The sequence below is a fragment of the Castor canadensis genome, chromosome 1 (genome assembly GCF_047511655.1).
Source record: "Castor canadensis chromosome 1, mCasCan1.hap1v2, whole genome shotgun sequence".
Taxonomy (NCBI): domain Eukaryota; kingdom Metazoa; phylum Chordata; class Mammalia; order Rodentia; family Castoridae; genus Castor; species Castor canadensis.
In genome coordinates, this window is record NC_133386.1 from 146,460,082 (window position 1) to 146,485,870 (window position 25,789).

General features: G+C 36.1%; 1 protein-coding gene and 1 pseudogene across 1 annotated transcript; both read right to left on the reverse strand.

Annotated features, from left to right (window-relative positions):
* Window positions 1–6,204: 6,204 nt before the first annotated feature.
* Window positions 6,205–6,802, reverse strand: LOC109680814 (olfactory receptor 5P1-like; annotated as a pseudogene).
* A 676-nt stretch (window positions 6,803–7,478) lies between these two features.
* On the reverse strand, window positions 7,479–8,417 carry LOC109680806 (olfactory receptor 5P4-like). The gene has a single exon (XM_020155489.1). The coding sequence runs from the start codon at window positions 8,415–8,417 to the stop codon at window positions 7,479–7,481; it is 939 nt and encodes a 312-aa protein (XP_020011078.1).
* Window positions 8,418–25,789: the final 17,372 nt, after the last annotated feature.

Below are 25,789 nucleotides of genomic sequence, written 5' to 3' on the forward strand. Positions count from 1 at the left end.
ATTTTTAATTTTATGTAATCCCATTTGTCTATACTTTCTCTTAGTTGCTGAGCTGCTAGGGTTCTATTGAGGAAGTACTTGTGTATACCTATTATTTCCAGAGTATTCTCTTCTCTTTCCTGTACTAACTAGACTTTGGGGTCTGATAGTATGTTTCTTGATCCATTTTGAGTTGATACTAGTATAGGATGATAAACAATCATCTATTATTTTGTCATTCTACCTACTTGGTACTTAGTGAGTCCTTCCTCTCTGAGGACTCTTGTCACTCTTCAGCACGTCATTTCTTTTTGAACTATTTCATTAGTTATTGCTTCTCCAATCTTACTCTATTCTTCATTTTTGGAGCTCTTACTAGATACATGTTGGAGTTCTCAGTTCCTCTTCTCCATCTCTTACCATTTTAATTTCTTCCGTCTTTGATCTTTTTGCATTGCATCTTTGCATATTCCTCTGCATTACTTCCCAGATAACTAATAGAGTTAATTTAATGCCCAACATATCTTTGGAAAGTTTGCTTTTTTATTTCAACAATAAAATTTTATTTGCTAGTATTTGAAGTCGACTTCTATTTATGAAATATTTCTCATATCCCTCTGAGTTTAATAATCATACTTACTCTGAAGTTTTTATTCTAATTGTTTTAACTCTTTCTGTGGATGTCTGAACTTATTATGACATTTGTTGTCTTGCCTCCATCCTATTGTTTTTCCCTCATTGATTAGCTAGCTGTTTCTTATTGCTTCTTTTCTACCCTCTCCTTCTGATTGTCTATGAGCTGCTGTGTGTGAATGGCTACATATTTACCATGGCCACCTCCAATGTCCTTGAGAGAAGGACAGGGTGTACTTTCAAGGAGGGAGTCCAGGAGCTGGATTTCTGGACCTGTCTTTTCCTCATTTTTCCTGGATGTTGGCCACTATGTAGAAACTTGAATTGTCTTTGGGCCCCAGATATTTCCTGACATCTTCCTCCTCGGGGAAAGCCTAACTGATCTTGGTTTGCAATTACTTCAAGTAGGGAGAATTAAAATGAGTTACTTACACTAGGATACCTCAACAATGACCCTGTTTGTTTTTATGGAGGTTTTTCTTGCTCCCTTTTGCTCTTGCCCTCAAAGTTCTACACCTCAAGAATTTGGTCAGTAGTTTTCTCTGATATGTTAGATTGTGGTTCTTTCTTTTAATTGTATTCTATCTGCTTTAATCTATGTTTATAACTGGGGCCACTAGAAGTATCCTTCTCCTTTTTGGTTTTTGAGGATTACTATAATTTCATTTATCTTTCCTATCATGGATCTTTAGTAGGAATCGTTCTCAGGATGCCTATTTATTCCAATCCTTAGGATAAGTCACTGAATCCTCCTTTATAAACACCTGCTTTATATCTTGTTGCGACAAGAGATGACACAATTGACACTAAAGGTAAATGAGAGGTAGAGATTGAAAATTGAATTGTAAATTAATGAAAGGTAATTAGGAAATGCCTTGAGAATAATAAAAACCAATGAAGGCAATGTTAAAAAGTAGATATTAAAGGAGTAGAGATGGTTTGGAAATGAGAGATTAGCAGGGGAAGTGAACAAGAAGGAACACTTCCCTCACCTTGTATGACTTAGTGCAGAATGTTGGGAATAAAGGGAGAATAGAAGTTCAGATGTACCCAGGAATTTCAGCAATATTGGGGGAGAGGAAACAAAGAAAAGTGTGTTCCCATAAATAGTAGGCACAGAGGATGGAAAGCAGAGAAGCTTGAGCAAAAGTGAGTAGTCCAGGAATAGAGGAAAGAATAGGGAAATGGTATGGGATTTTTCCTTCCTCAAAGTAAAAAATATCTACACCCAGGACTGAAGAGGTGGAGAAAGGAAGTAGGACAAGTTGTGTTTAAAAGAGATGTAATTAGCCCCCAAATTCTGTTTCTGGAGCCTGAGTTGAAGAAGCCCAACTCCAAGGGTCCCAACAAACAAATTTCAGCCACTCATCCCAAGAGAAAAACAAAGAGATGGATGGTAAAATAGGAATTGAAACTTTAATTTCCAGGTGGTCATACATGGAGTGTCTCTTTTATTGAAATGTTTATTCATATTCTTTGTCTATTTTTTAATCAAAACATTGTGTTCTTGCTACTGGGTTACTTTGGTTCCTTATATATTTAGATATTTAACCCTTATGAGATATCAACTAGTGTTATGATTTGAATATGAAATGTCCCTTACACATTCATTGTGTCCAACACTTAATTCCCAGCTGGTAGGGCTATTTTTGGATATTCTGGAAACTTTAGGATGTAGGGACAGATTGGAGAAAAGCCACTGAGGGGTGTGACTTTTTACCGCTCCTGTGCTGTCTTCACTCTCTGCTTCTGTTACCAGAAAGCCAGTTCCCTGTTCTCAATACCAATTTACAATTTACAAATAATGAGAGCAGGGTTTTGAGGAAAAGGAAATAAGGTTCTTTGTTAGATAAAGCGGAGGACAAGGAGAGTTAACCTCTCAAAGTTATGCCATCCCACCTCTGAGAAAAAATGTCCACTTTTAAAGGAGATTTCAGGGGTTCAGTTTGTCTACACGATGAAACACCATACCAGAGTGACTGCTGGCCTTGGTTTGCCAGCTGTCTGTTGCCACATTTCCAAAGCTGTATGTATTGACTGACAGATTTATTTTTTTTGTGATCAGAGTAGCATAAGGGTTAGAAGATTACCTGGTTTAATTGGTAAAGGGGGTTAACTTTGAACTCTTCAGCATGTAGAGAAAGAGGAAAAGAATATCAGCTTGCTTAACAGAGTAAACTAGCCAGCATGCAAGCTGGCTACAACCAAATATTTTTCCCTTTTGTACCCAGTTACACTTCCTGTCCACAACAAAGTATTGAATCTCCACTATGATGTGTTCCTACAACCATGATGCTCTACCCAACCATGATGTCTCATCCATGCCTGAAAATCACTTTGATCTCCTTATGATTTACTCAATGCAAAGTGAAAACAGCTCTTTGGCCTCTCAACCTATATTGATCAGGAAATTAGGCAAAGGCAATTACTGAGTTGTTATGTAGACTATTGTTCTGGGAAAGGAAGATTAAATTAGTGATCAGAACCAAAAATGTAGAAGTAATGAAGCAAAAAGACAACAGACTTATAAACAGAATAGGATTGAGGTCTGATAAGGAAAATGGCAACTTGTGACTTCTTGGATTTTCAAAATGTTATTGGCTGGTGCTTGCTATGTTACTCCTATATTCCTTCTATATGACCAGGGTGTTATCAAAGTTCTCTTATGTCTAGCTCCACAGTATCTGTTAAGTGTTGTATCAGTTGCTTTTGAGTCACTGTGACAAAATACCTAACATAAACCACTTACGGGAGAAATAGCTCATGGTTTCAGAGGGTTCAGCCATAGTTACTTAGCCCCATATGCTTGGGAAGAGCATCATGGATGCAAGAGTATTGGGGGGACTTCTTCACCTAATGGTAGTTAGGAAGCAGAGACAAGAAACAGCCTGGGACAATCAGACATATACCCAGTAACCTTCTTCTTCCATCTAAGCTCCACCTCCCAGAGTTTCTCAAAATAGCACCAAGCTGGGAACCAAGTATTCAACACATGTGCTTGAGGGGCACATTTCGTATTCAAACTCTAATAAGTGAATAAGGAGCATCAGACATCTGCTCAAATCAAGGATAATATGAAGTTTGTCACAAAATAAAGGCCAGGAAAAGGACCTCAGGAAAAAAACATCAATAACTCCCCACTTGTGAATGTTGTTATGGTGAATAAGCAGTGCAAACTGGGTACAGAGCAGGAAATATAGGGTTGAACTAAGAGGAGATTGGACAGGACTGGTTGATGTGAATTGAGACTTTTCTCTTTTAGCTAGACTTCCAATTGCACAATGATACTCTTATGGTGGAAGAGAACATAGTGAAAAATCTCACACATTTTTGCAGATATGTGATCTACCCTCTTGCTTTTCTACTCTACATTGAGACTTCAACAGGAGTGTGTTAGTAGATCATCTATTCATGAAAGCTGGACTGTGTGAGTCATCCTAGACTACTCCTTCTCTTAATTGGTCTGTTTTACTTCCTTTCACAAAGCCTTTCAGCAGCTCCTCTCTGAATAATGTATACCTCACATGGAATTTTTATGGCTTTCTGTAAACTGTTTCCAGTTGACACCATCTGTCACCACTTCTCCTTTCCACTTTATTCTTTATGTTTCATAAATCATCCTGCTCTTTCATTCTCATTTGCCATTTCCAATGTTGTTTCTTATATCTGCAATACTTCCCCCATTGTGCTTAACCTTGCTTTATCTAGTCATGTGGTAAGTCTGTTTTGGGGGTTTATCCTCCAGAAAGTGTTATTCTACACTACTAGATGGAAAAAGTACTCCTTCTTTGGGCTTACTGTTCCTCATTACATTTCTTGTACGTGTAAGTACCAAATTACTTCTACACAAGATAACACATAGCTTCTACGCAATGTAGTACATGTTTAGAAGTCAGAAGATTTTTGTTTCAGTATGATGCCTGGTACTTCATAAATGCTTAGTGAACCATCATGATGGTCTGAATGGTCTACAACAACACTAAAAAGCTATCCCCATGCATTCTCTCTGTGATATAAGAAGGAGGTCTTGCTAAGGACACAGGATTTTACATATGCTGTAACTTTGCTATCCATTAGTGGCAGGTAGGTTATTTAGTGGCAGCATGTATCGTCTTTTCCATATAGTATTTATTTTTTACTTCTAATGTTTCTTATGTTAAACAAAGTATTAATGAGTGAAATTCAATACAGAATGTGTATGTAGACGATTATTAATCATTTCATGAGTTTTAATTTATCTTTTACCATTTAGATATTGTTTTGCATTTTTACTTTAAATGCAATAATAGTTAAGATTTTATATATTACAATTAACAATACATTAGAAATATTTTTCCTTTTGCAAAAAATAGTTTTTTATATCTCCCAACCCTCACATCTTTCACCCCATTACATTGAAATAAAGGAAAATTAAATTTTAAGTCTTCCTTCTAGGTGCCTCAAAAAGATGCCTTAGTACTTGCTTCTAATTGGGAGTCCCTGTGTTCCAGCAAATCTCTTCTTGTTTTTTCCAGTCTCATTATAATGATGTGAAGAAGATAAGTTTCTTCTCCAAATTCTTTTCCTCTGATCTGTGGAAACATTTTTCACTGATTCTAATTTTTTATAGATTACAATCAGTGGAAACATTATTATTATTAACCCATTAATTATAATGCTTAGAATAAAAACATCAATTCAAATGTATACCATTGTATGATGGACATGGGACTACAGGTTTTTAACACGTATATAAATATAAATAGACTTCCAGTGAAATCATGTGATCATGATGTCAAGACCTGAGTTCCTACAGATGAGAATAAATCTATTTCTATCCTCACCTGTTTTCTTAAATCTATACTATCTAGACCATTTAGGGATGGAATTTGTTTTAGACATCAATGCAAAATTCAAGCTAAGGCATGATGACACAGCCCAAATCCTCCAGTTCAGCAACTGAAATCATAAGAACTATTTTGGTATCATATAGACTAAGTGCATGGGGTCTAGAAAGAGAGGACTTAACCCACATCCACCTGGACATACTACTGGAACTCTCTAAGACTCAATTTTTCCTCTATAAATTGAGAGGAATTTAGAATTACCTGCACAAAGTACTATTGTCACAAACTTTTTCACACAGACTATTGTGAAAATAAAATGCAAAAACAAGGTGGCTTTGGAACCAGACTGTCTGGATTCATATAGTGGTCCCACACATATTAGCTTCATCACATTGGGCAAGCTACTTCCTATCTTTTGGCTTCAGATTATTTATGTTTAATAAGAAAAAATAAGACTATGTCACAAAGTTGTTATAAGAAATAAATGGGTTAATGATATAACATGCATAGAATGAGAACTGGAACATAGTAAGTACAAATTATTGTTGTTCACTAAATAAATTAAATAAAGGATGAGTTCAATAGTAGTGATGGTTGTTGTGATCAGTATAACTGATCTCACAGTGTCTCCCAATTGCTTTAAAGTAAGAATTAGAACAAATGTATTGCATTAATTTAAACACTCAGTGAAGCAGAATATGGTAGAATCTAAGTGTGATACTGGTAATGAAAACTTTATAGGTCATCTTCAACTCAACAACAACATCTAAGAATACCGGATGGTTGACTTCCCTGGGGCCTCCAAAACATCTCTGTTCCTCTGACTATACCCTAGAATATACTTCTGATCTGCTTTCTTGAGTAGCTGGACTTGAGTATCACATAAATGAAGGTAATAGTTCCATAATGGAGAGTGACTGCAGTGAGGTGGGAGGTGCAGGTGGAGAAGGCTTTTGGCCTCCCTACAGTGGAGTTCTTCTTCAGGATTGTGGTAAGAATGTAGATGTAAGAGAGAGCAATGAAAAACATGTGACAACAATGATGGAGCCAGAAGAGATGTATGGGGTAATTTCAATAATGGTGATATATGAGCAGGAAAGATAGAGCAGTATGAGCAGGAAAGGGGTGAAATCACAGAAAAAGTTATCTGTATGATTTGGTCCACAGAAGAGCAGACTCAATTAACAGCTACTAAATGTCAAAGCATTTACACAGTCTCCCAGATAGGAAGTCTCCACTGAGAGAATACAGACTCTGGGGGACAGGTTCATGAAGAAAAACAGAGGCGAGCAAATGGCCACATAGCAATTTTAGGCCATGGAAATCAACAAGAAGCATTTGATCATCCCAAACATCACCATAGAACAAATTTAGTCTTCACAAAAGCAATAAAAGCTGCAAAATATAAAAAGCATAAAAATTGATGGAACTAAAGGAAAATATTATGAAAACAATAATAGTAAGCTATTCACAAACCTCAATAATTAATATACAGCACAACCAAGAGGATATAGATTTGAGAATTAATTTATTTTAATTCCATTGAAATGCATGTAATATGCACCTTCATTATTTCCAAAGATTGTAACAATCCTGTATAAGAGACATGAAGTCTTCCAGAGAAAGTGACATGGGCTGTCAATAGTGTCATCAATTCCATTGCCATTGAGTGTGTGGTGCTTTCCAAGATGTTATCTAAAGTCAACATTTAAATTGTGTGTATACCTAAGCACAGGTTAAAAAACACCCTCCAATTAAAGACACTAAATTATAAGCAGAAGAGAGAAAGAGTGAAACTATGTTCTATGGGTATCATAGTCCTGATATGTACATATTAATATATACACAGATATTTATGAAAATGACATATTTTATTTTGTGATTCTACAAAATTACTCAAGTTGGCATTAGTTAACATACTGTACAGTGTATTTGACACAGTTCTTTACATAAAATAAGCCTGATGGACAACAAGAACATCTATCATAAATGTTCCCCAAATTATTGTCTTACTATTTCTGGATTCACATTAATTTTTTTTCAAAATGAGGAATGTGTTCTCACCATCAATTTACTCATGGCCTCCTTTACCTCCTTGTTCCTCAGACTATAAATCAGGGGGTTCAACATAGGGATTATGACAGTGTAGAACACAGACACCACTTTAATATGGTTTGGTGAGTGGCTTGACTTTGGTATGACATAAACAAAAGTAACTGTCCCATAAAACAAAGTGACTGCAGTGAGGTGGGAAGTGCAGGTGGAGAAGGCCTTGTGCCTTCCCTCAGTAGAGCGCATCTTCAGAATGGAGTGGAGGATGTAGACGTATGAAACAATGATGGTGAACAGTGTGATAATAATGATTGACCCTGCCGAGATGGCAGGAGATATTTCAGCAATGTAAATATGGGTACAAGAAAGCTTAATGAGTGGTGGCAGGTCACAGAAGAAATGGTTGATTTTATTTGGTCCACAGAAAGTGAGGCTCAATAAACAGCTGGTAAACGATGAAGCATTCAGGCACCCACCCAAGTAGGAAATAAGAAGTAAGATGATGCAGACCCTGGGGGACATGTGGTTGGAGTAGAGTAGGGGAGAACAAATGGCCACATAACGATCATAAGCCATGGCGGCTAGGAGGAAGCACTCAGCTGTTCCAAAGACAACATCAGAGCCAAGTTGGATTATGCAACCAGCAACAGGGATAGTAGTTGTCTCTCTTAGAAAGCTCACAATCATGACAGGTGTGACTGATGTGGAATACCCTATGTCCACAAAGGCCAAATGGCTGAGAAAGAGGTACATTGGGGTGTGAAGCTGAGGGCTTCTTTGGATTAACATTATTATGCTTGTATTTCCCAGCACAGTAGTAGCATAGATTCCTAGAAAAACCACAAAGAAGACAGAAGAAAGTGTAGCATCCTCCGTTAACCCCAAAATAATGAACTCAGTCACCGTTGTGTGGTTCCCAGTCTCCATTCTTTTTGGAATAGCACCTATTGAAATAAAAAAACAGTGGATATTAGAATGTGTTGTTATGCTTGTTTCAGTATTTAGCCTATTAAAATAAAAATGTAGATCTCTCTGTTATCTGATGCCTACACTTCATGAAAGTTTCCAAAGATGTTACATTATCCATGATTTGAGAATATTAATATTTATTATTCTTAAGGCCATACATACAAAGCAGTCAGTGAACCCGGTTGCCAATCACAGTTTCAACTTCAGTCAATTCACATTGTTGAATTAATGCTGACAGCAGTGATGTTCTGGAAACCTAAATGGTTAAAGTGATTGACCTCATGCTAGTGTTTGACAATATTCATTCAATTTGCCCCTATTTCTAAGTCACATTAGACACCACGCTCCCCAGTCCTCTTGCAGTTGTGTTGTTTACATTGGCATGTGAACAGCAAATGCCAATGAGTTGTGGAAGGAAATATGTGACTTTTCAAGATCAAATTATATTACCAGTTTAATTTAATCTCTTTCTTTTCCACAATAATGTTTTTTACCTGATACGACTCCAAAATACTGCAACTGCTCAGCATCTTGGATTTTGAGTGAATGTGGAGAGCAGAAAATATACTGGAAATGTACTAGAAGCGAGAAAGAGATCTATACTAAAACAATAGATTTTAAATGTTCTCATTGCAAAAAATGACAGAGAGATGAGGTGGTAGATATGATAAGGAGTTTGATTTAATCTTTCAACAGTGTATGCTTATCAACATCAAGCCCCACAAATATACACAATTATTTGGCAATTTAACTAACTAATTTCAAAAGTTCATAATGCAGGCAGAAATAAACTTTCATGTAATAAAAGAAATCCTACCCAGCCACTCTCACCAGGTAAGGCATAATCATGAGCAAAACAAGGTGAAAAAGAACTGATATTGTTGGGAGACCTGTGTCAATTCCACAACTATGATTTTGTGCTTTCATAACCATGTGGACTGAAGATGAGAGCTTTTGACAAAGCACAGTGGAGAGCTGACATCCCAAGCACTACCCCCAATGTCTACTCAAAATGAAAGAAATCTTGCTTTCAACCTCAATGGAATGACATTCCTTAAAATATCGTCTTACTAGTCAAGGGAGATGAGAAGGAAATTTTTCCATATCAGTATAGTCCCTGGAAAGGGAAAAAGTACATCATGAATATCTTTTAAGATTTTTTTATATTGGCCTTTCATAGTGCAAATTTAGGGTTGGACTTCACATTTTTTATTTAGTCTAAAATCTCAAGCTCTAAATTATCATGATGAGTCGTGCACTGGCAATACTATAGACTGAATTAGTGTGATGTATTGAAGAGTGACAGAATAAAGATTTATTTGTGACAAATTAAAGATGACTGCAAATTTTGTTCTACTACTGCCACTTAGGAAGCAGTGTAATTCCCCACTTCTTGCTTTTAAGTAGGGTTTAGTGACTTGCTTCAGAAGCAGAAGCAATGGTCTGGGACTTCTGAGACTAGTTCAGCTTCCTTTTGGAACATTCATGCATCAGTAACAAAGAATGAATGTTACCTGCTAGTCAAACATTGTGATGAGGACAGAATACAGGATTCATCTCTGTAGAACAGGCTTACTTACAGAGGACTTAGGAACCTTTGGAACACAAGAGGTACCTTCACAGCAGACATACACAAGTTTGTTAGCATCCTATTGAAAATCCAATGGGAGAAAACCCAGTGAGACGGAGACAAATTTATGTATTTATGTATTTCTATACAATTGTGCTGGCTGAGATATTAATTACAATCTCATGGGCTTCATTTACTTTCTTCATTATTACTATACAATTTTACAACTGAAAACATCTAATTAGTTTTCAAACCTGGTGGGATAAACATAATTAGCATGGGCTATGCTGTGATCATCTGTGTTATTCACAGAAGTCATGACCGGGTGTCTGGAATTGTTGAGTATTGTCACACCTTAGGGCACTTCAGGAAGTGCCATGATATCTTTTTCTGTGTAGTGACCCACATTTTAACTTAGCATTGGCACTTTCTACTTATCATATTTGTATTTTTATACAAAATCCTGGACTTTTGAGATAGAGAACTATTTATTAAAGATATTTTTCTTTCTTAACCCTGTAATAATATCTACACCAATACTCTCTTACTTGTTCCTAATTTCCATATGGATTTCTCAAGTAATATTGTTTGTGTTGTCTTGAAACTATTATTTTGGAAAATATTTCTAGGTAATTCTATGTGTGTTTTGTCTACTTTATGCTTTATAATGATTCATATGATTTCAAAGTATTTTATTAATATTTATTTAATTATACCAGTACTAATGCTTCATCATACCACTCTTTCTATTCTGTATCAAGAAGCAGAAATATTGGATCAAAAGGTTTGCCCAATGTAGATTCCAACGGTCACTGCCAATCTGCCCTCTAAAGAGAACTAGCATTATTCTAAGGAAAGATGTTTCACTTGACACCCATTAGACCAAACTTTTGCTGTTTATTTAGTCTAGCAATTCTTAAATAATTTATCTTGAATTGTTTATGAATTCTTTAATTTCCCATATTCCTATTATATATTTTAAATATTTTAACACTATGGTATATAAATGTTAATGTCTGCTGGAATTTCCATGTTAATTTCACTTTTATTTTATAAACCATTGTAACTATTTTTTCAATTTACTTCTCGTAAGCAATATTTGAGAGTACTCAATCCTCAATTAACGGGTGGTATTATCAAAGTTTTTCATTTTCACAATAACCAACTTCTTCAATCATGACGTGATCTTATTTGTAAGCTTTTTCTTTATCAGAGTTCTTTGTACTACTTTTAATCTAACAATATAAACTTTACTTGTCTTCTTTCTGTTTATCTAGTAGTCATAATTCTTAAAGCTTTTTCACCTCGTTTATAATTTCTAACAACGTCTGGAATTAATTTGTTCCTAAACCTGGCTTTGAATATGACAAAAATCTGAGCTTATCTCAACCTCCCTTCCTTACTACTTTATGCCATTTACCATCTCACTATTAATGTTAGTTTTGGATTGCTATTTCAATCAATAATAATTTAGACTAACAGATCACTTTTGTTTGTTTGCTGCTATTTCCTATGCTTGCTATGTCCCCTTAGCCCTCTCCACATCCATAAAGGTAATGCTTGTGAGCAGCCAAGTGAGTATTTCCTAGGTATAACAATGTCTTATTTTTCTCTATTGCTGAGTCACATATTATTTGATATAGATTTCCATGTACCCCATTATTTTCCACTTCACAGCTTAGAAAAGTTGTTTACTAAACTTCCTGTATTTGGTGTTCTAATGAAAATTCTAGTGTCAGTATTTTCATCCTGTGTAGATAATTGCAACTATATAGAGATTTAGACATTTAGGGTAGTCTCTATAGCCCTTTTTTTGGCAACTTCATTACATTATTTTAGGATAGTGCTTTCTTGTCATTTTTCCCACTTTGTACTTAGTGAGTCCTTTCACTCTGAGGACACTTGTCACTCTTCAGCACTTTGTTTCTTTCTAAACTATTTGTTACTTACTCTTTTTCTATTTGCTTCTTACTCTTACTCTACTCTTCTCTCCTTGGAGCTCTTACTAGATACATGTTGGAGTTCTCAGTTCCTCTTCCCCAAAGCTTACCATTTTAATTTCTTCCCTGCCTTTGATCTTTCTGGATTGCATCTTAGGCATATTCTTCAGCATTACTTCCCAGCTAACTAATAGAGTTAGTTTAATGCTCAGCATATCTTTTAAAGGTTTGTTTTTTTATTTCAACAATCAAATGTTGTTTTCTAGTATATGAAATTGACTTCTATGTATGAAATATTTCTCATATCCCTCTGAGTTTATTAATCATACTTACTCTGAAGCTTTTATTCTAATTGTTTGATAAACTCTTTCCTTGGATGTCAGAACTTCTGATAACAACATTAAGTACCTTGCCTCCATGGTATTGTTGTCCCCTTGGTAATTGGCTGTTTCTTATTGTTTGTTCAACTCTGTATATCTGATTATCTTTGAGCCTTTGTGTAAATGGCATACACGTTTACCATGGCCTCTTTCAGTGCCTTTGAGAAAAGGACAAGGTGTATTTTCAAGGAGAGAGTCCAAGAGCTGGGCTTCTGAATCTGTCTGTGCCTCATTCTTCTCAAATAGTGGCCACTGTGTTGGAAACCTGCCTTGCCTCTGGGGCCCAAATATTCCCTGTCATCTTCCTACTACATAAAAGGCTAACTGATCCATGTATGCAATTAGTTCCAGTGGGGAAAATTAAAATGTGTTACTTATATTAAGATATCTCAACAATGATCCTGTTTCTTTTGATGGAGATTTCTCCAGCTCACTTTTGCTGCTGCATCCAGAGTTCTACAACTGCAGAATTTGATCAGTGCTTTTCTCATAACAGAAATGTTAGGCTGTGGTTCTTTCTTTTAATTTCATTCTATCAGTTTTTGTCCATCTAGGAATATTCATAATTGGGACCATTATATGTATCCTTTCCCTTTCTGAGATTTGAGCATTGCTATAAATTCATTTATTTGAATATTTATTTGAGAATTTATTTATAGAGTAGTAATAGAAGCTTACAGTTCTCAGGATGCCTGTTTAATCCAAACCCCAGGTGAAGTCATTGAATCATCCTTACTAAACTTCTTTATTTTTGTTGCAACAAGTGATGACAAGGTTGAAACTTAAGGTAAATTTAGGGTGGAGACTGCAAATTGAATTGTAAGTCAACGAAGGGCAATCAGGAAATGTCTTGAGAATAATAAAAAACAATGAAAACACTATTAAAAATAGATCTTAAAGGAATAGATGATTTGGAAATGAAAGATTAACAGGGAATCTGAAAAAGAAGGAACACTTCACCCACCTTGTGAGACTTAGTGAAGAATGTGGGGAGTAAAGAGAGAGCAGAAGTTCATATGTACTTAGGAATTTTAGTAACAACAGGAGAGGTGTAAGAAAGGAAGGAGTGTTTCCACAAGGAGTGGGAACAGAGGATGGAAAACAGAGAAACTTGAACAAAAGTGAGCAATCTAGGAAATCAGGAGATAGTATAGGGATTTGTCCTTAGTCTGTCCTTGGTAAAGTCAAAAAATTCCACACCCAGGACTGAAGAGGGTAGGAGAAAGGAAGAGTTTAGAAGAGATGTAATTAGCCCCCAAATTCTGTTACTGGGGCCCAAGAGAAGAAGCCCAACACCAAGGGTTCCAACAGACTAGATTCAGCCACTCATCCCCTCCAAAAAATTAGAAGATTGATAGTGAAATGGTAAAATAAACTTTAATTTCCATGTAGCTACACTGGGAAGAGAGGTTTCAAGTCTGTTCTTTGGGGAGTGAATAGAAGTCTTGAGATTATAAGCGGAAAAGAAAAATGACAAGTATTGAGGTGATTTCCAGTACATGCTGTTTTGTTGATATCAAAGAAGTTGCTGCTGCTTGGAGAGGAAGAGATCATCTCCAAATGCTTTCCAGGATATCAGACCTGTTTTGTTAGAATTTAAGAGGGAGAAAGCAACTCAGAAAGAGAGAGAACAATGGAATCAGGTCAATAATTGGATCCTCTTTCAATTCTAGCTAAACTCTTTATGTGATCTCCATCAATTTCTGGAGCCCCATTTCAAGGGGTTTTTAATGAAGATCAAATTTTCATGGTAAGATAGAGGAAGGGAATCAGCAGAAGACATAGGCTAGTGACAAAGTCAGAGGATAAATTAGTTTAGAACAATTTTTAAAAACTCTTACAAGCATTAAATGGGGGAGGAGTTTGTATTATTTCCATATGTAGTGGAGTATTACTCAGCCATAAAGAAAACTGAAATTATCTTATTTTCAGGAAAATGGATGGAAATAGAGATTATCATAGTGAGCACTATTAGCTAAGCTTGTCAGGCACTGGTGACTCATGCCTTTAATCCTACCTACTTGGGAAGCTGAGATGAAGAGAATTACAGTTTGAGGCCAGTCCAGACAAATAATTTACAAGACCCAATCTCCAAAATAACCATAGCTAAATGGACTGGAGGTATAGTTCAAGCTGTAGAGTATCTGCTTTGCAGGCATGAAGGCCTCAGTTCAACTTCAATCCCACCAAAAAATAGATAAGTCAACCTCAAAGAGTCAAATATCATGTTTTTGTTTGTCCTCCCCAGAGGGTTAGTGGTCTTATGGTTGAATATATCCTTTCTTTCAAATACCTACAATAGTTATTATAGCAGTATGGAAAATTAGTATCTTGTAATCTTCTCTCCAGAGATTAATGATTTTACCAACAATAAGGCCACAGTTTATCACTTCAAGTAATAAGAGTACCAAATTCTTAATTAATTCTTAATGCTCATTTTCAGTTTGTGCATGGGTATGTTGGTGTGTACAGTACTGACACTTGTGATGACACATGTATTGAATGTGCTGAAACAAGAGCTTGAAGGAAATATCTTCTCCTGAAATAAAGGAATAAGCAAGATCTTACAATATTTCTGCATGACAACCAAAAAAAGTCCCTTTTTTACATGAGGAGGGGAAATGCTCCATTTTTTAGATTCAAATCCATCATCTTAGGACAGTATAAGCCAACAGTAGGTCAAAAGCTTAACAAGACTCTGTGCTTTAAATGAGTCTCTGAGTCCACTTTAAATGTAACCCTGGCACATTCCAGGAGCATGCTCCTTCTTCCTATACTCTTGATATTAGTACCACCCAAAATTTAGAAAGAATATAGTGAAATCTGGAGCCAAGAGAATTATATTCCTAATGAGCTTAATATGGAAAGTGATTTCAAATGAACTTTAAGAGAACTTGTTGTCAAAGAAAGACTGAGACTTTGATAATGGCTTAGATACTGATAGACTACAGACCTCTTAATAACACAAAATGTTTGACTTCAGCATTAACATATTTGTGAATAAAGACTCTATTGATGGCTTGATTTTCATTCTTTCTATAAGTGTTTACTTAATACACAGTACTCACAAAATTTAGGTTTTAAAATTTACCATTTTTCATTTACCATTTTTGTGTTATATTTCATAGATTTATTTTGTATGAAAGGAAAAGTTGCACAAGGAAGTTAGGGGTTTTTAGTTTGACATTTGCTGTTTTGAGCATATAATTTCTAGAAAGTTGATAAGAAAAAACTTTGATTAGAGATAGCGTTGACCAATTAATTTGCATATCTTGTATACTAATCATGTGCCAAAAACCCAACCAAAAATTAACCATAGCCATTTTTCTGTGCCTATACATTTACCATGTGTGTAAGTGAAAATTTAGTATTTCCCTTCTATAAACACAAAAATGGAGGAAGAATGCATATTAAAAAATACCCCAATGGGCAGTACCCTAATTTACTGTGTAGCATTATGATTTCCTGAGTGTGATACTCATTTATCTTTCCTCTCCTCTCCTTCTCTAACATAAAAATAATAACCATATAGTTATACTAGAAAAATAAGAGAAAAAATGTTTGTAATGTATTTGTGGATGGGTTTTTACAAACAAAGACAGCTTTGATATCCAATTTTCTTTTAAAAAGCTATATCCTCTACAAAGAGGAAAGTAATGTTTGCAAATGAAAATCTTAGGCAAAAACCACTTTGCTAGCCAGAAACAGCCTGGGAGAAGCAACTATTTGATGTAGATATAATGGGATTTGTTAATGCTGCTCAATAAAGCCTCTGCTTCTGTGGTTGATTCTCTACATCTTGCAAAAGATATTTGCAAAAGACCACATTCAGAAACATGGTTGAATAGCTCAAGTCTTAGTTAAGGAATAAACTTGTTTTAAATTGGTTTATTGCTGGTTTCTCTTTTTTTCCTCCTTAGTTGCTCAAAAGTTTTAGGGGTAAACTTAAGTCTCAGAAAGGCATAAGTAGGAACTAGCTAATTTTACTTGTAGGAATGGTAGTAGTAAAGAAAAAGACACATAGTAAAGAAAAAAAACAAATCTACAACTCTTTCTCTCCCCAAAAGTAAGTTCCAAATGAATTCTATAACTGCTTTTGCCTGATGGGATCACCTTTTCTGACAATGGAATCACAGTTCCAGTCCATATTCCATGAGAAACTAGAAGAAGCAAATCTATCTTGGAAATCCAATTGCTTTCAAGAAGCTAGTTTGGACTTTCCCTTGTAGTCAACATATGAAACGGAGTGAAAAGTTTTTTCACCTAGTTTTATTAAGTGATCTGGGATTGTTCACTTATTTGGACACATTACACAGTACCATCTCCATTCATGAAGCAAATTCTAGAAATGGCATAGGCTTGGAAGCATTTGTAATCTTTTGAAAAATTATCTTGCTGGGAAATACAAAGAAGTTTCACTGTAACATAATATAAATTGTGCTTTTCCTTGATTATCATAATCTTAAAATAGTTCTTGACAGACTTCTCTGTGTTCAGACTTGTGACATCTCAGAGAACCACTGTGTTGTCTCTCTTTGCTTTTGTAAGTAAAGGAACTAGTAAAATTTGTGTCTGAAGTATTTACAGTTTATTCAGCAGAAGCAGCTAGAAAATAAGGCTTTGATTCAATAGCACCCTGGATTCAGAACCAAAAACTAGTAGTTAAATTCATGCTCTTCTATATTAAGTTATACATCTCTTTGATTCTTAATTTTCTCATGAATAATGGGCAAATAACAGAGTTTGATTCATAGGCATGGAGTAGAGATTAAATAAGAAGTTACAAAAAAGAAGTTTGTATGTTTTAACATATAACTATAAGTAGCTATGCTCAAGAAAAACTACTTAACCATCCATTCAACTGTTCCATGTTCCATCCATATGCTGGGAATTTTGCCAGACCTTAGAAATACAGAGATGCACAAGACATAAGCTTTTTACTCAAAGGATTCAATAGTCCAGTGATGAAGGAACAATTCACTGCCACAGCACATCATAGCAAGAACTTTGGGAGAGGCGGAAGAGTGTCACACTCCTCAGGGAAGGGACCTTCACCCATTTGAAGAAGTCAAGGAAGATGTCACAACTTAGGTGATCTCCAATCTATAGAATAACTATTGGATAAATCAGCTTGACAAAGAAGTGATCATGAGGCAAGGCCATATAAGCCTGGCTAAAATATATGTAGAAAAGAATGGCCCAAGGAGGGACATGGGATGTGTCATCTTTAAAATATCTAGCGGTAAGTATCTTTAATAGTTACTAATTTCATAGCTATTGAGTAAAAAAAGAAACCATTGAGGGAAATAAGTAAATTCGACTTTTTCAGAGATAAAGTGTTTTTGATAAAGAGAAAGGAGTTCATTCTTCTATTACCTGGCAGCCTCCTATCATAACACTGCTATGTGAATCAGGACATTATCTTAACTCTACGTCCCTTGAATGACTTGTAGCTTTCTAACCCCAGTTGGAAAGATTCATTAATATCTGACTGTGTGGCAGACACCAGAGACTGTGCTCTCAGACTCAGCCTCTGGGGTGGAGCAGAGAAGTTTTGCACACAACTGTACTCTAAGGTAGACTATGGCATCACCACCAAATTATCTGAGCAACTCTGTGCATCAGGAAGTGTGATACATAGTGCATATATAAGTATTCTTAAAATTAAGTTCCTATATTTGAGGAGCCCACAGTCTAATTGGGTTGAAAAGCAGAAATAGAAATGATGGCATGTGACAGAATTCATAAGAGAGTACAGAGTGCTGGGAAGATCCTATCAAGGGGGAGAGAACTCAGAATAAAAAGAGGATGCATGCCTAATAAGAAAGTGGAGCTCTATCCCACAGGCCCTTAACTTTGACAGTGGAAAGTCTACCTCGTTTTTATAGTATGTATTAATTGTTAAAGAGAGGTTTAATTGTGATATTTACATACATACATGTAATGTATTTTGATTATATTCTCCCTTCTATTACTCTTTCTTACCCCGTTCCAGGTTTTTAAAGTTTATTTTTAAATGGGCTTCATTATGACATTTTCATGCATGTGTACAAATTGCTCGATTTAGTTTCTGCATATGCAAGAAAGCAGATGGTCAACAACAAATGTTGGTGAGGATGTGGGGAAAAGGAACCCTCATACGCTGCTGGTGGGAATGTAAGCTAGTACAATCACTTTGGAAAACAATATGGAGGCCTCTTTAAAAACTAAACATAGATTTGCCATATGATCTAGCAATACCACTCCTAGGGATCTACCTGATGGAATGCAACTCAAGGCACCTGCACATTCATGTTTATTGCAGCACTATTCACAATAGCCAAGCTATGGAAATAGCCAAGATGCCCCCACTACCAATGAATGGGTTAAGAAAATTGTGGTATTTATACACAACGGAATTTTATTCCACCACAAAGAAGAATGAAATTTTGTCATTTGCAAGTAAATGGATGGAACTGGTGAACATCATTTTAATCAAAGTTAGCCAGGCTCCCTCAGATGCCTAAAACAAATTATAGACCTAAAACAAATGCAGTAATATTATTGGACATGGGTCACACACTAAGGGGAGAATGTGCACAGGAGGAATAGGGAAAGGGAAGGAAACCTAAAACTTGAATGTGGTTGATGTGCTCACTGTAGAGGAGAAAATATAGTAATCTTAAACTGGCTGAGACCACTATGGGAAGGGGGCTAAGAAGTAGTGAAGAGGTCAGGTAGAGATGAACCAATGTGAGTTGCAATGCACTTGTGCATGGAAGCAACGCTAGGAATCTCTCTTTATGACTATCTTTATCTCAAACTAGCAAAAATGCTATGTCTTTCTTATTAGTTCTTTGTTTTCTCTTCAACAAAATCGGAGAAAAAGAGGGAGAGTAAAGGTGGCCTAAACAATGTATACATGCGAGTAAATGTAAAAAATGATAAAATAAAATTTGAAAAAAGAAAGAAGGTGGTGCCTGTCTTTCTTAGCTTGGCTCATTAGTTCACTTAGCATGATGACCCCAGTTCTACCCATTATCCTGCACTGAAACATTCCTTATCCCTCACCATGCCTTTTCCCAAAACAACTTCAACTGAACTCTGTTAAATTTTCTACTCTTTTTTCTTCATTCACAGATAATTGGTCATATTGTTAGAGCCACAGATCTGGGTAAATATTGTTATAAAAATAAATAAATAAATACCAACACTTCTAACTGCCAACTCTACTAAAACCATTATGATCAATTATCTCAAACTGACAATCTCTTGAGGCTCAAGGCTAGGAATATTCTAGTTCCAGCACTGTTCTTCTTTCTGGGCTGCAGTATGGGTGATCCTTTCCACAGTTCATATGTCATGGTAATTATGAGTAAGATATCTGGGTGTGTTTTTAAGAATATGCTTAGTCATCAGATTTTGAGGGATCCCATAGCATTAATGTGAACCCACTTAAGGCCTCTGAAGCAAAGGTACAAGCACATCTGTACAAGAGTTATCATCTCTGCATGTGGGGTGATCATGACTGCTCACTGCATTGCAAACAGGTAGGGAAAGAGGAATAACAAACTCATAGATGAAGATCAGCTCACTCCTCCTCTCCCTTAGACTCAACAGCAATTATTAAAACATGGGGAACATCCTGTTTGCATGACAGAGCTTGATGATACTGTCAGATGGTACTTAACTAGCAAAAAATATACATTCATTGCAGAAGTAAAATATTTCACTTACTCAAAATGACTGAAGTTAACAATGACTAACACCTAAGTGAGGAAAAAATAACAAATAGGTTTTTATGAAAAATTTCTGGCTTTCATGAATTTCAGTGAAAAAATTATCCAGTTCATTAAATATCTTTAGAAGTGAATAAAGAAAACAAAGGAAGGTCAGTAAAATGTAAATTAGCCTCTCATGTCTTCCTTGTATTGGTCCTGCTTCTCCAAGCCTTAACCTAACAACTTCCAGCCTTTATCTGCTTTCTTGTGTAACTCAAAACTTTCCATTATTTTCAGTGGTCTTGGTACTTGTGATATTATGATCAAGATCCTGTTCCTATATTTGTCCTCTTTCAAGTCTGCAAGTATTCCTTATATGCTTACATGGTGCTATATGCTAGTGGGTGCCTAAGAGACAAAAATTACTAAGACATGATTCCTATCCCCAGAAAGTTGGCATTTTAAGAGTTAGCCAGATACAGTGGTGCGTACCTATAGTTACAGCTATAGGTTAAAAATCTGAGGCAGGAGGTTTTCAGGAGTTCAGTAGTTTGAGACCAGTCTGGGCAACATAGTGAGACCCTGTTTTTTAAAAAATAAATAATAGTTATAACGTCACTGCAATATGGCAGGTGGTAGGCTAGAAGGATGCTATGTATAGGTTAGGTATCAAACACAGACAAGAGTAAGTGTAGCTTATTAAGATAAATGATGCCTTTCACAATTTTGAATAAAAGCAACACTTCTAGAAATGAAGGGTCCCAAAGCTCTTAATACATCACAATGCATCCTACCAAGTTTCTTTAAAAAAACACCATTGACCTGGGAAGATGATATCCTTCTCTTGTCATATGAGATCTCTAAATTGCAAACATGAAAAAGGTAAGGAGAAGATCCTAAACTGTGGTTATCAGTCCCAAATCCCTCAGTATGTGTGTTGTTTGGGACATCAGAGTAACGGCTGTCCTTCATAAAATACACTCCATATAAGATCTTTGACTTTGTAGCAACATACTTACTGTAAATCATAAATCATTTCTATTCGCAAATCATTACTAATATTATAACTGGGCCAACCTCATAGGATAGCTAAATAAAGTCTTTGCAGCTTTTATGGACTTGGATTACAATGTATGTGCACCTGCAGATGATTATAAATAATATTGCAAATGTTCAATTTATTGTACCACTGGCTCCATGCCTTACTACTCCTGCACTGAATCTGGGAATCTCTGCATCTTATCTAATAGCATTGGAATCATTCTCTCTTTGTTCAGCAGCCTCACACCCCACATTATCTATACATGTCATTTTGAAGATGCCCATTTGTCAACATTTACAACTGTACTCAGAGGTTCATTGAAATCCCCAATTTTACTTTGAAATCTTCTTTATAGAAACATCATCAATGTTGCTGCTGGATAATATGATTTGAGACAGACAGAGGTAACAGAGGAAACTTTCACCTCTGAAACCATTGTCATGCACTCACATCTGCAGAAATCAATAGACTATGATATTGCCCTTTTGAAGATGGCTGGAACCTTCCGATTGGTAAACATTTGTGATGCATCCTGAATTGCCTACCCCATATTCCTCCTAGCCTTTGACTCATGGTACATCTTCTGTAGTTCATGCTATGCAGCATATGTCCAAATGTTTTGACTCATGCACTTTAAGACAGGGATTTGGGTTGATAGATCACCTACCTGAAACTCAGTTTGTTTGTATTTCTGGAGATAAGGTTATGTGAAGTCAGAAGAGGGATGTGGCTGGCAAGTGACCCTGAAGGAGTCAGGAAGAGATGTCACAATTTTTAAATGGTGTTTGGGGCCCACCTAAATCCCAATTGGTGAATGGTGTATGGTGCTTTTCTTCCACAGGTGAGACAAGCCCTGTCTTGATCTTTCTTTAGGTCAGTATGTGGGGCTCATATGTCTTCCAGAGCCAGGGAAGGAATGATTGAGGAAAATTGAGGCTGGATTTACTTGCACAGCTATAGGGTAGGGCTACGTGATTGAAGGTAAGAACCTTGTGTCACTCTTTCTAATCAGAGGTCAAAAGTTTGTGATGAGTAATCAGAAAATAGAATTTTAATTTTAATTTGTTAAAACAATTGTGCAAACATTTTGAAAGTCAGAGAATGTCATGCTGTACTTAGAAATTTACATTTTTAAAATAAAAACCACAAACCTGAATCCAGTTCATGATGATGAATGGGGCATCTTCAACTCAGAAAGTGTGAACTGAGGGCATTGATAGTCCCCATCCTTGTGTTCCAGATAGCAGCCTCCCCCCAAATGTGGAAGGAAGTAAACCTGTCAATTTTGACCCAGGAGGACTATCTGGAAACTGTTGACCCTAAGTAATCCCTTTAAAGGCAAGACCTGTTTCCGGGATAGAAAGTAAGGTACTTTTCAGGTAAATGGAAGCAGCTGGGCTGACAGGTTTGTCAACAGGTAAGGCTTAAAGAAGGCTGATTCCAGATAAAACTAGAATCTGGAAAAAGAGTCAGACATAAATAGGGGATATCAAGTTAAAATAAAAGGACAGTTTTAACAGTCTGTTTTGAGCAGGAAGTGAGAAGTCAGAAGAAGGTCTGCTTTTTCCAAAAAGACCAAATAGCAGAGATACTACAAAGAATGAGGCACTCAGGGTTCTCCCTCCCTAAGGATGTCTGTCTAGCTCTTTCCTATTTAGAGGTTTCCAGTTTGCAGATGTTCGGAACTTCACTTTTCCTCCATTATCACTGTTGACCAAAACCTCACGTCAATTTTATCACTGAGAAAGTTATCTCTGATTCTGTAGCATGATACAGGATGGGGAGAAATTTTGTGACTTTGGAGACAGCCTAGGATTGGGGAGAAAGATCTGGAATTGATGGACTCCAGTGACATTAGAGGATAATATGAGAATTGTGCTTGGGTGTTCTTCCAGGACCATATGTCTAAACTATTAGAAGTCAGGACCTATCACTGATCCTATCTAGCATCCTATGGAGAGCGAACACATTGAAGCATAGACACTGGCATTAATGATGAATGTAATTGGTGCAGCCAAAATGGAAACTGTATGGAGCCTCCTCAAAAAATAAAAATAAATATCTCTCTTTTGGCTTGTTTATGAATAATTCAGAATGGAGGTAAGGAAGAGGCTTCAAACACCAATGATTTTCTATCTTTGTGACTTCTAATTCTGTTGGGAATATTTGACAAAGGCCTTTAAGTTGCTTTGCAGGTGGTTATGGTTTAATCATTTATCAAGCCATTCCATTTAAATATTCATTTAGCACTTATTGTATTCTGGAAACTGAGTAAATACAGAAGGTATGTGAATAAATAAAAGAATTATCATGGAATTTATGTTTCAGTGAAATAGACATTAGAGAATAAATCAACATTATAAATACTGAAAATAGTAAGTAGTGCATGTCAACTCCCTGTATAGCTGTTCTTACCTCAAGTAGCAAAAACCCTTGGTCCTTCCTATTATTGCTTATACTCTCTCTTCAACAAAAGTAGAGATAAGGGCAGAATAGTTTCTGCCGGGTAGCGAGGGGTAAGGGGGGGTAAGGGAGGGTGGGGGGGAAGGGAGGGGGTGGGGGGAAGGGGGAAGAAATGACCCAAACAATGTATGCACATATGAATAAAATAAAATTTTAAAAAATAAAAAAATTTTAAAAATTAAAAAAAAAAGAAATCCATGGGGTTTCTATTGCCTGATAAAGAGTAGGTATGCTTTTATGGAAAATTAATTCTTGTCACTTCTCATTGACTTGCATGAATTATCAATGATCAAAGCTCAGCTAATGGCAGAGGACCCTTGAAACACTCTGATCTCTGAGATATGGGTCCAAAGTGTCCATGGGGAGGTTAGTCTTTATGTCCAGGAATGTGCAGTTCACATAAATTAAGTTCTAATATCTCATGGAGTCAGGATGCACCTTAAATGTTTACCAGACAATTGCATATATTTATCAATGGTAAAGACCAGGAATAGGACCTCAGGAGACCAAGGTATAAAGCTCCCCTCTTCTTAATGTTGTTATTGTGAAGAAGTATGACAGAGAGGGATACAGAGCCAGAAAATAGAGGAAATTGGAGAGGACTTGTCTATGTAAACATAAGGAACTTCTTTAACTGGCCTGAATCTCACAGTGACTACTACTATAATGGCAGGATCTGTAGGGTGAATAATAATAAATTTGGAGATACTGTAATCTGGTCCCTTTTTTTCCTATTCTACCTTGAGAGTGACTGGAATCAGTAAGCTCATCCACTCACAGAAGTCATGTTATAAGACCATGGCAGCCATCCTGCTATGCCCTTCCCTCTAATGTCTCCTTTTCTCAAACATGTTCTATATTTTCTACTTTTCTATAAAACCAGATCAAATATTTATCTTCTGTCTTCTGGACTATTAGAATGCCTCCTAACCAGTCACCCTTAAAAATACGCCTAACCATTTTACTTAAAAACACTCCTAACCATTTTACTTCCTTGCAGATAGCCTTTCAGTAGACCCCTGTCTGGATGGAGTACACTCCCACGTGGAATTTGTAGCTTTTTCTAAACTGTTTCAAGTTGACATCTGTCCACATATCTCTTCCCTACCCTATTTGCTTTTTTAAAGAAATTTAATTCGCTTTTTAAAATTACTGCATATTAATTACACAGAATAATGGGTTTCATTATGACATTCTCATACATGTGTATAATATACTTTGGTTATAAATACACCCACTATCTTCCCCGATCTCTCCTCCTCTCACCCTATTCTTAATGTTTCATAAATGTAATTCCCCACATTCTGATGTACCAATTCTAATAATGTTTCTTATACCTGGACTACCTCTACATTGCCCTTACCTTGTTCTTTAGTTGTAAGACTAAATTTTAGTGCTTTATCCTCCAGAAAGTGATATTCTACATTCCTGGTAATAAAAAATGCCCTTCCTATGGGCCTACTGCTCCTCACCATGTAGCCACAAGTGTAAGTACCAAGTTATTTCCAAACAAATTAGCAAATAGTTTTTATAAGCATAGTCTAAGATCAAATTTTAAGTTGTTTTTGTATCAGCATAATTCCTGGCATTTAGAAATGCTCAGTAAACCATCATGTAAAACTGAACTATTTTCAACTATACTGTGGAAGTATTCCTTTGGGTTCTGCTTCTGTCTAATGTACAAGATGTTTAGCCAGAAGAGAGAGGGGTCTCTCCAAGACTGCAGAGATTATCAATGTGGCAATGGCTCTATAGTCCACAAAAGAGAAGGGGAATATTCTCTCAATACTTAATGGGTAAATTTAGACATCTGTGATAGGACATCTGAAAAAACAACTACATAGTTTTGAGTGTCAATATGTATCAAGTCCTTCTTATGCATTATTACATTTTATTTTTAAATTTTTCTTTATTGTCAATAAAGTATTAAAATAAGAGAAATTCAAAAAAGAAAGTCCCCACTATACCATTCTTTCATCTTTTTGTGTGTTTATCTTTGTTACCTTTCAGTCTTTGTATTTCCACTGAAAAAATATTATACTCTACATTTTACTTAATAATGTCTTATGACTATTCTCTATTTTGTTAGAACTTATTAAAATATCTCCAGACCTTCAGATCTCTCACCCCATTGCACTGAGGAAGGACAAATGGATTCTAAGTTTTGCCTTCAAATGTAACCAACAGTGGTCTCTGCATTTACTTTGGAGTTCCCATATTCCAGGAAATCTTTTC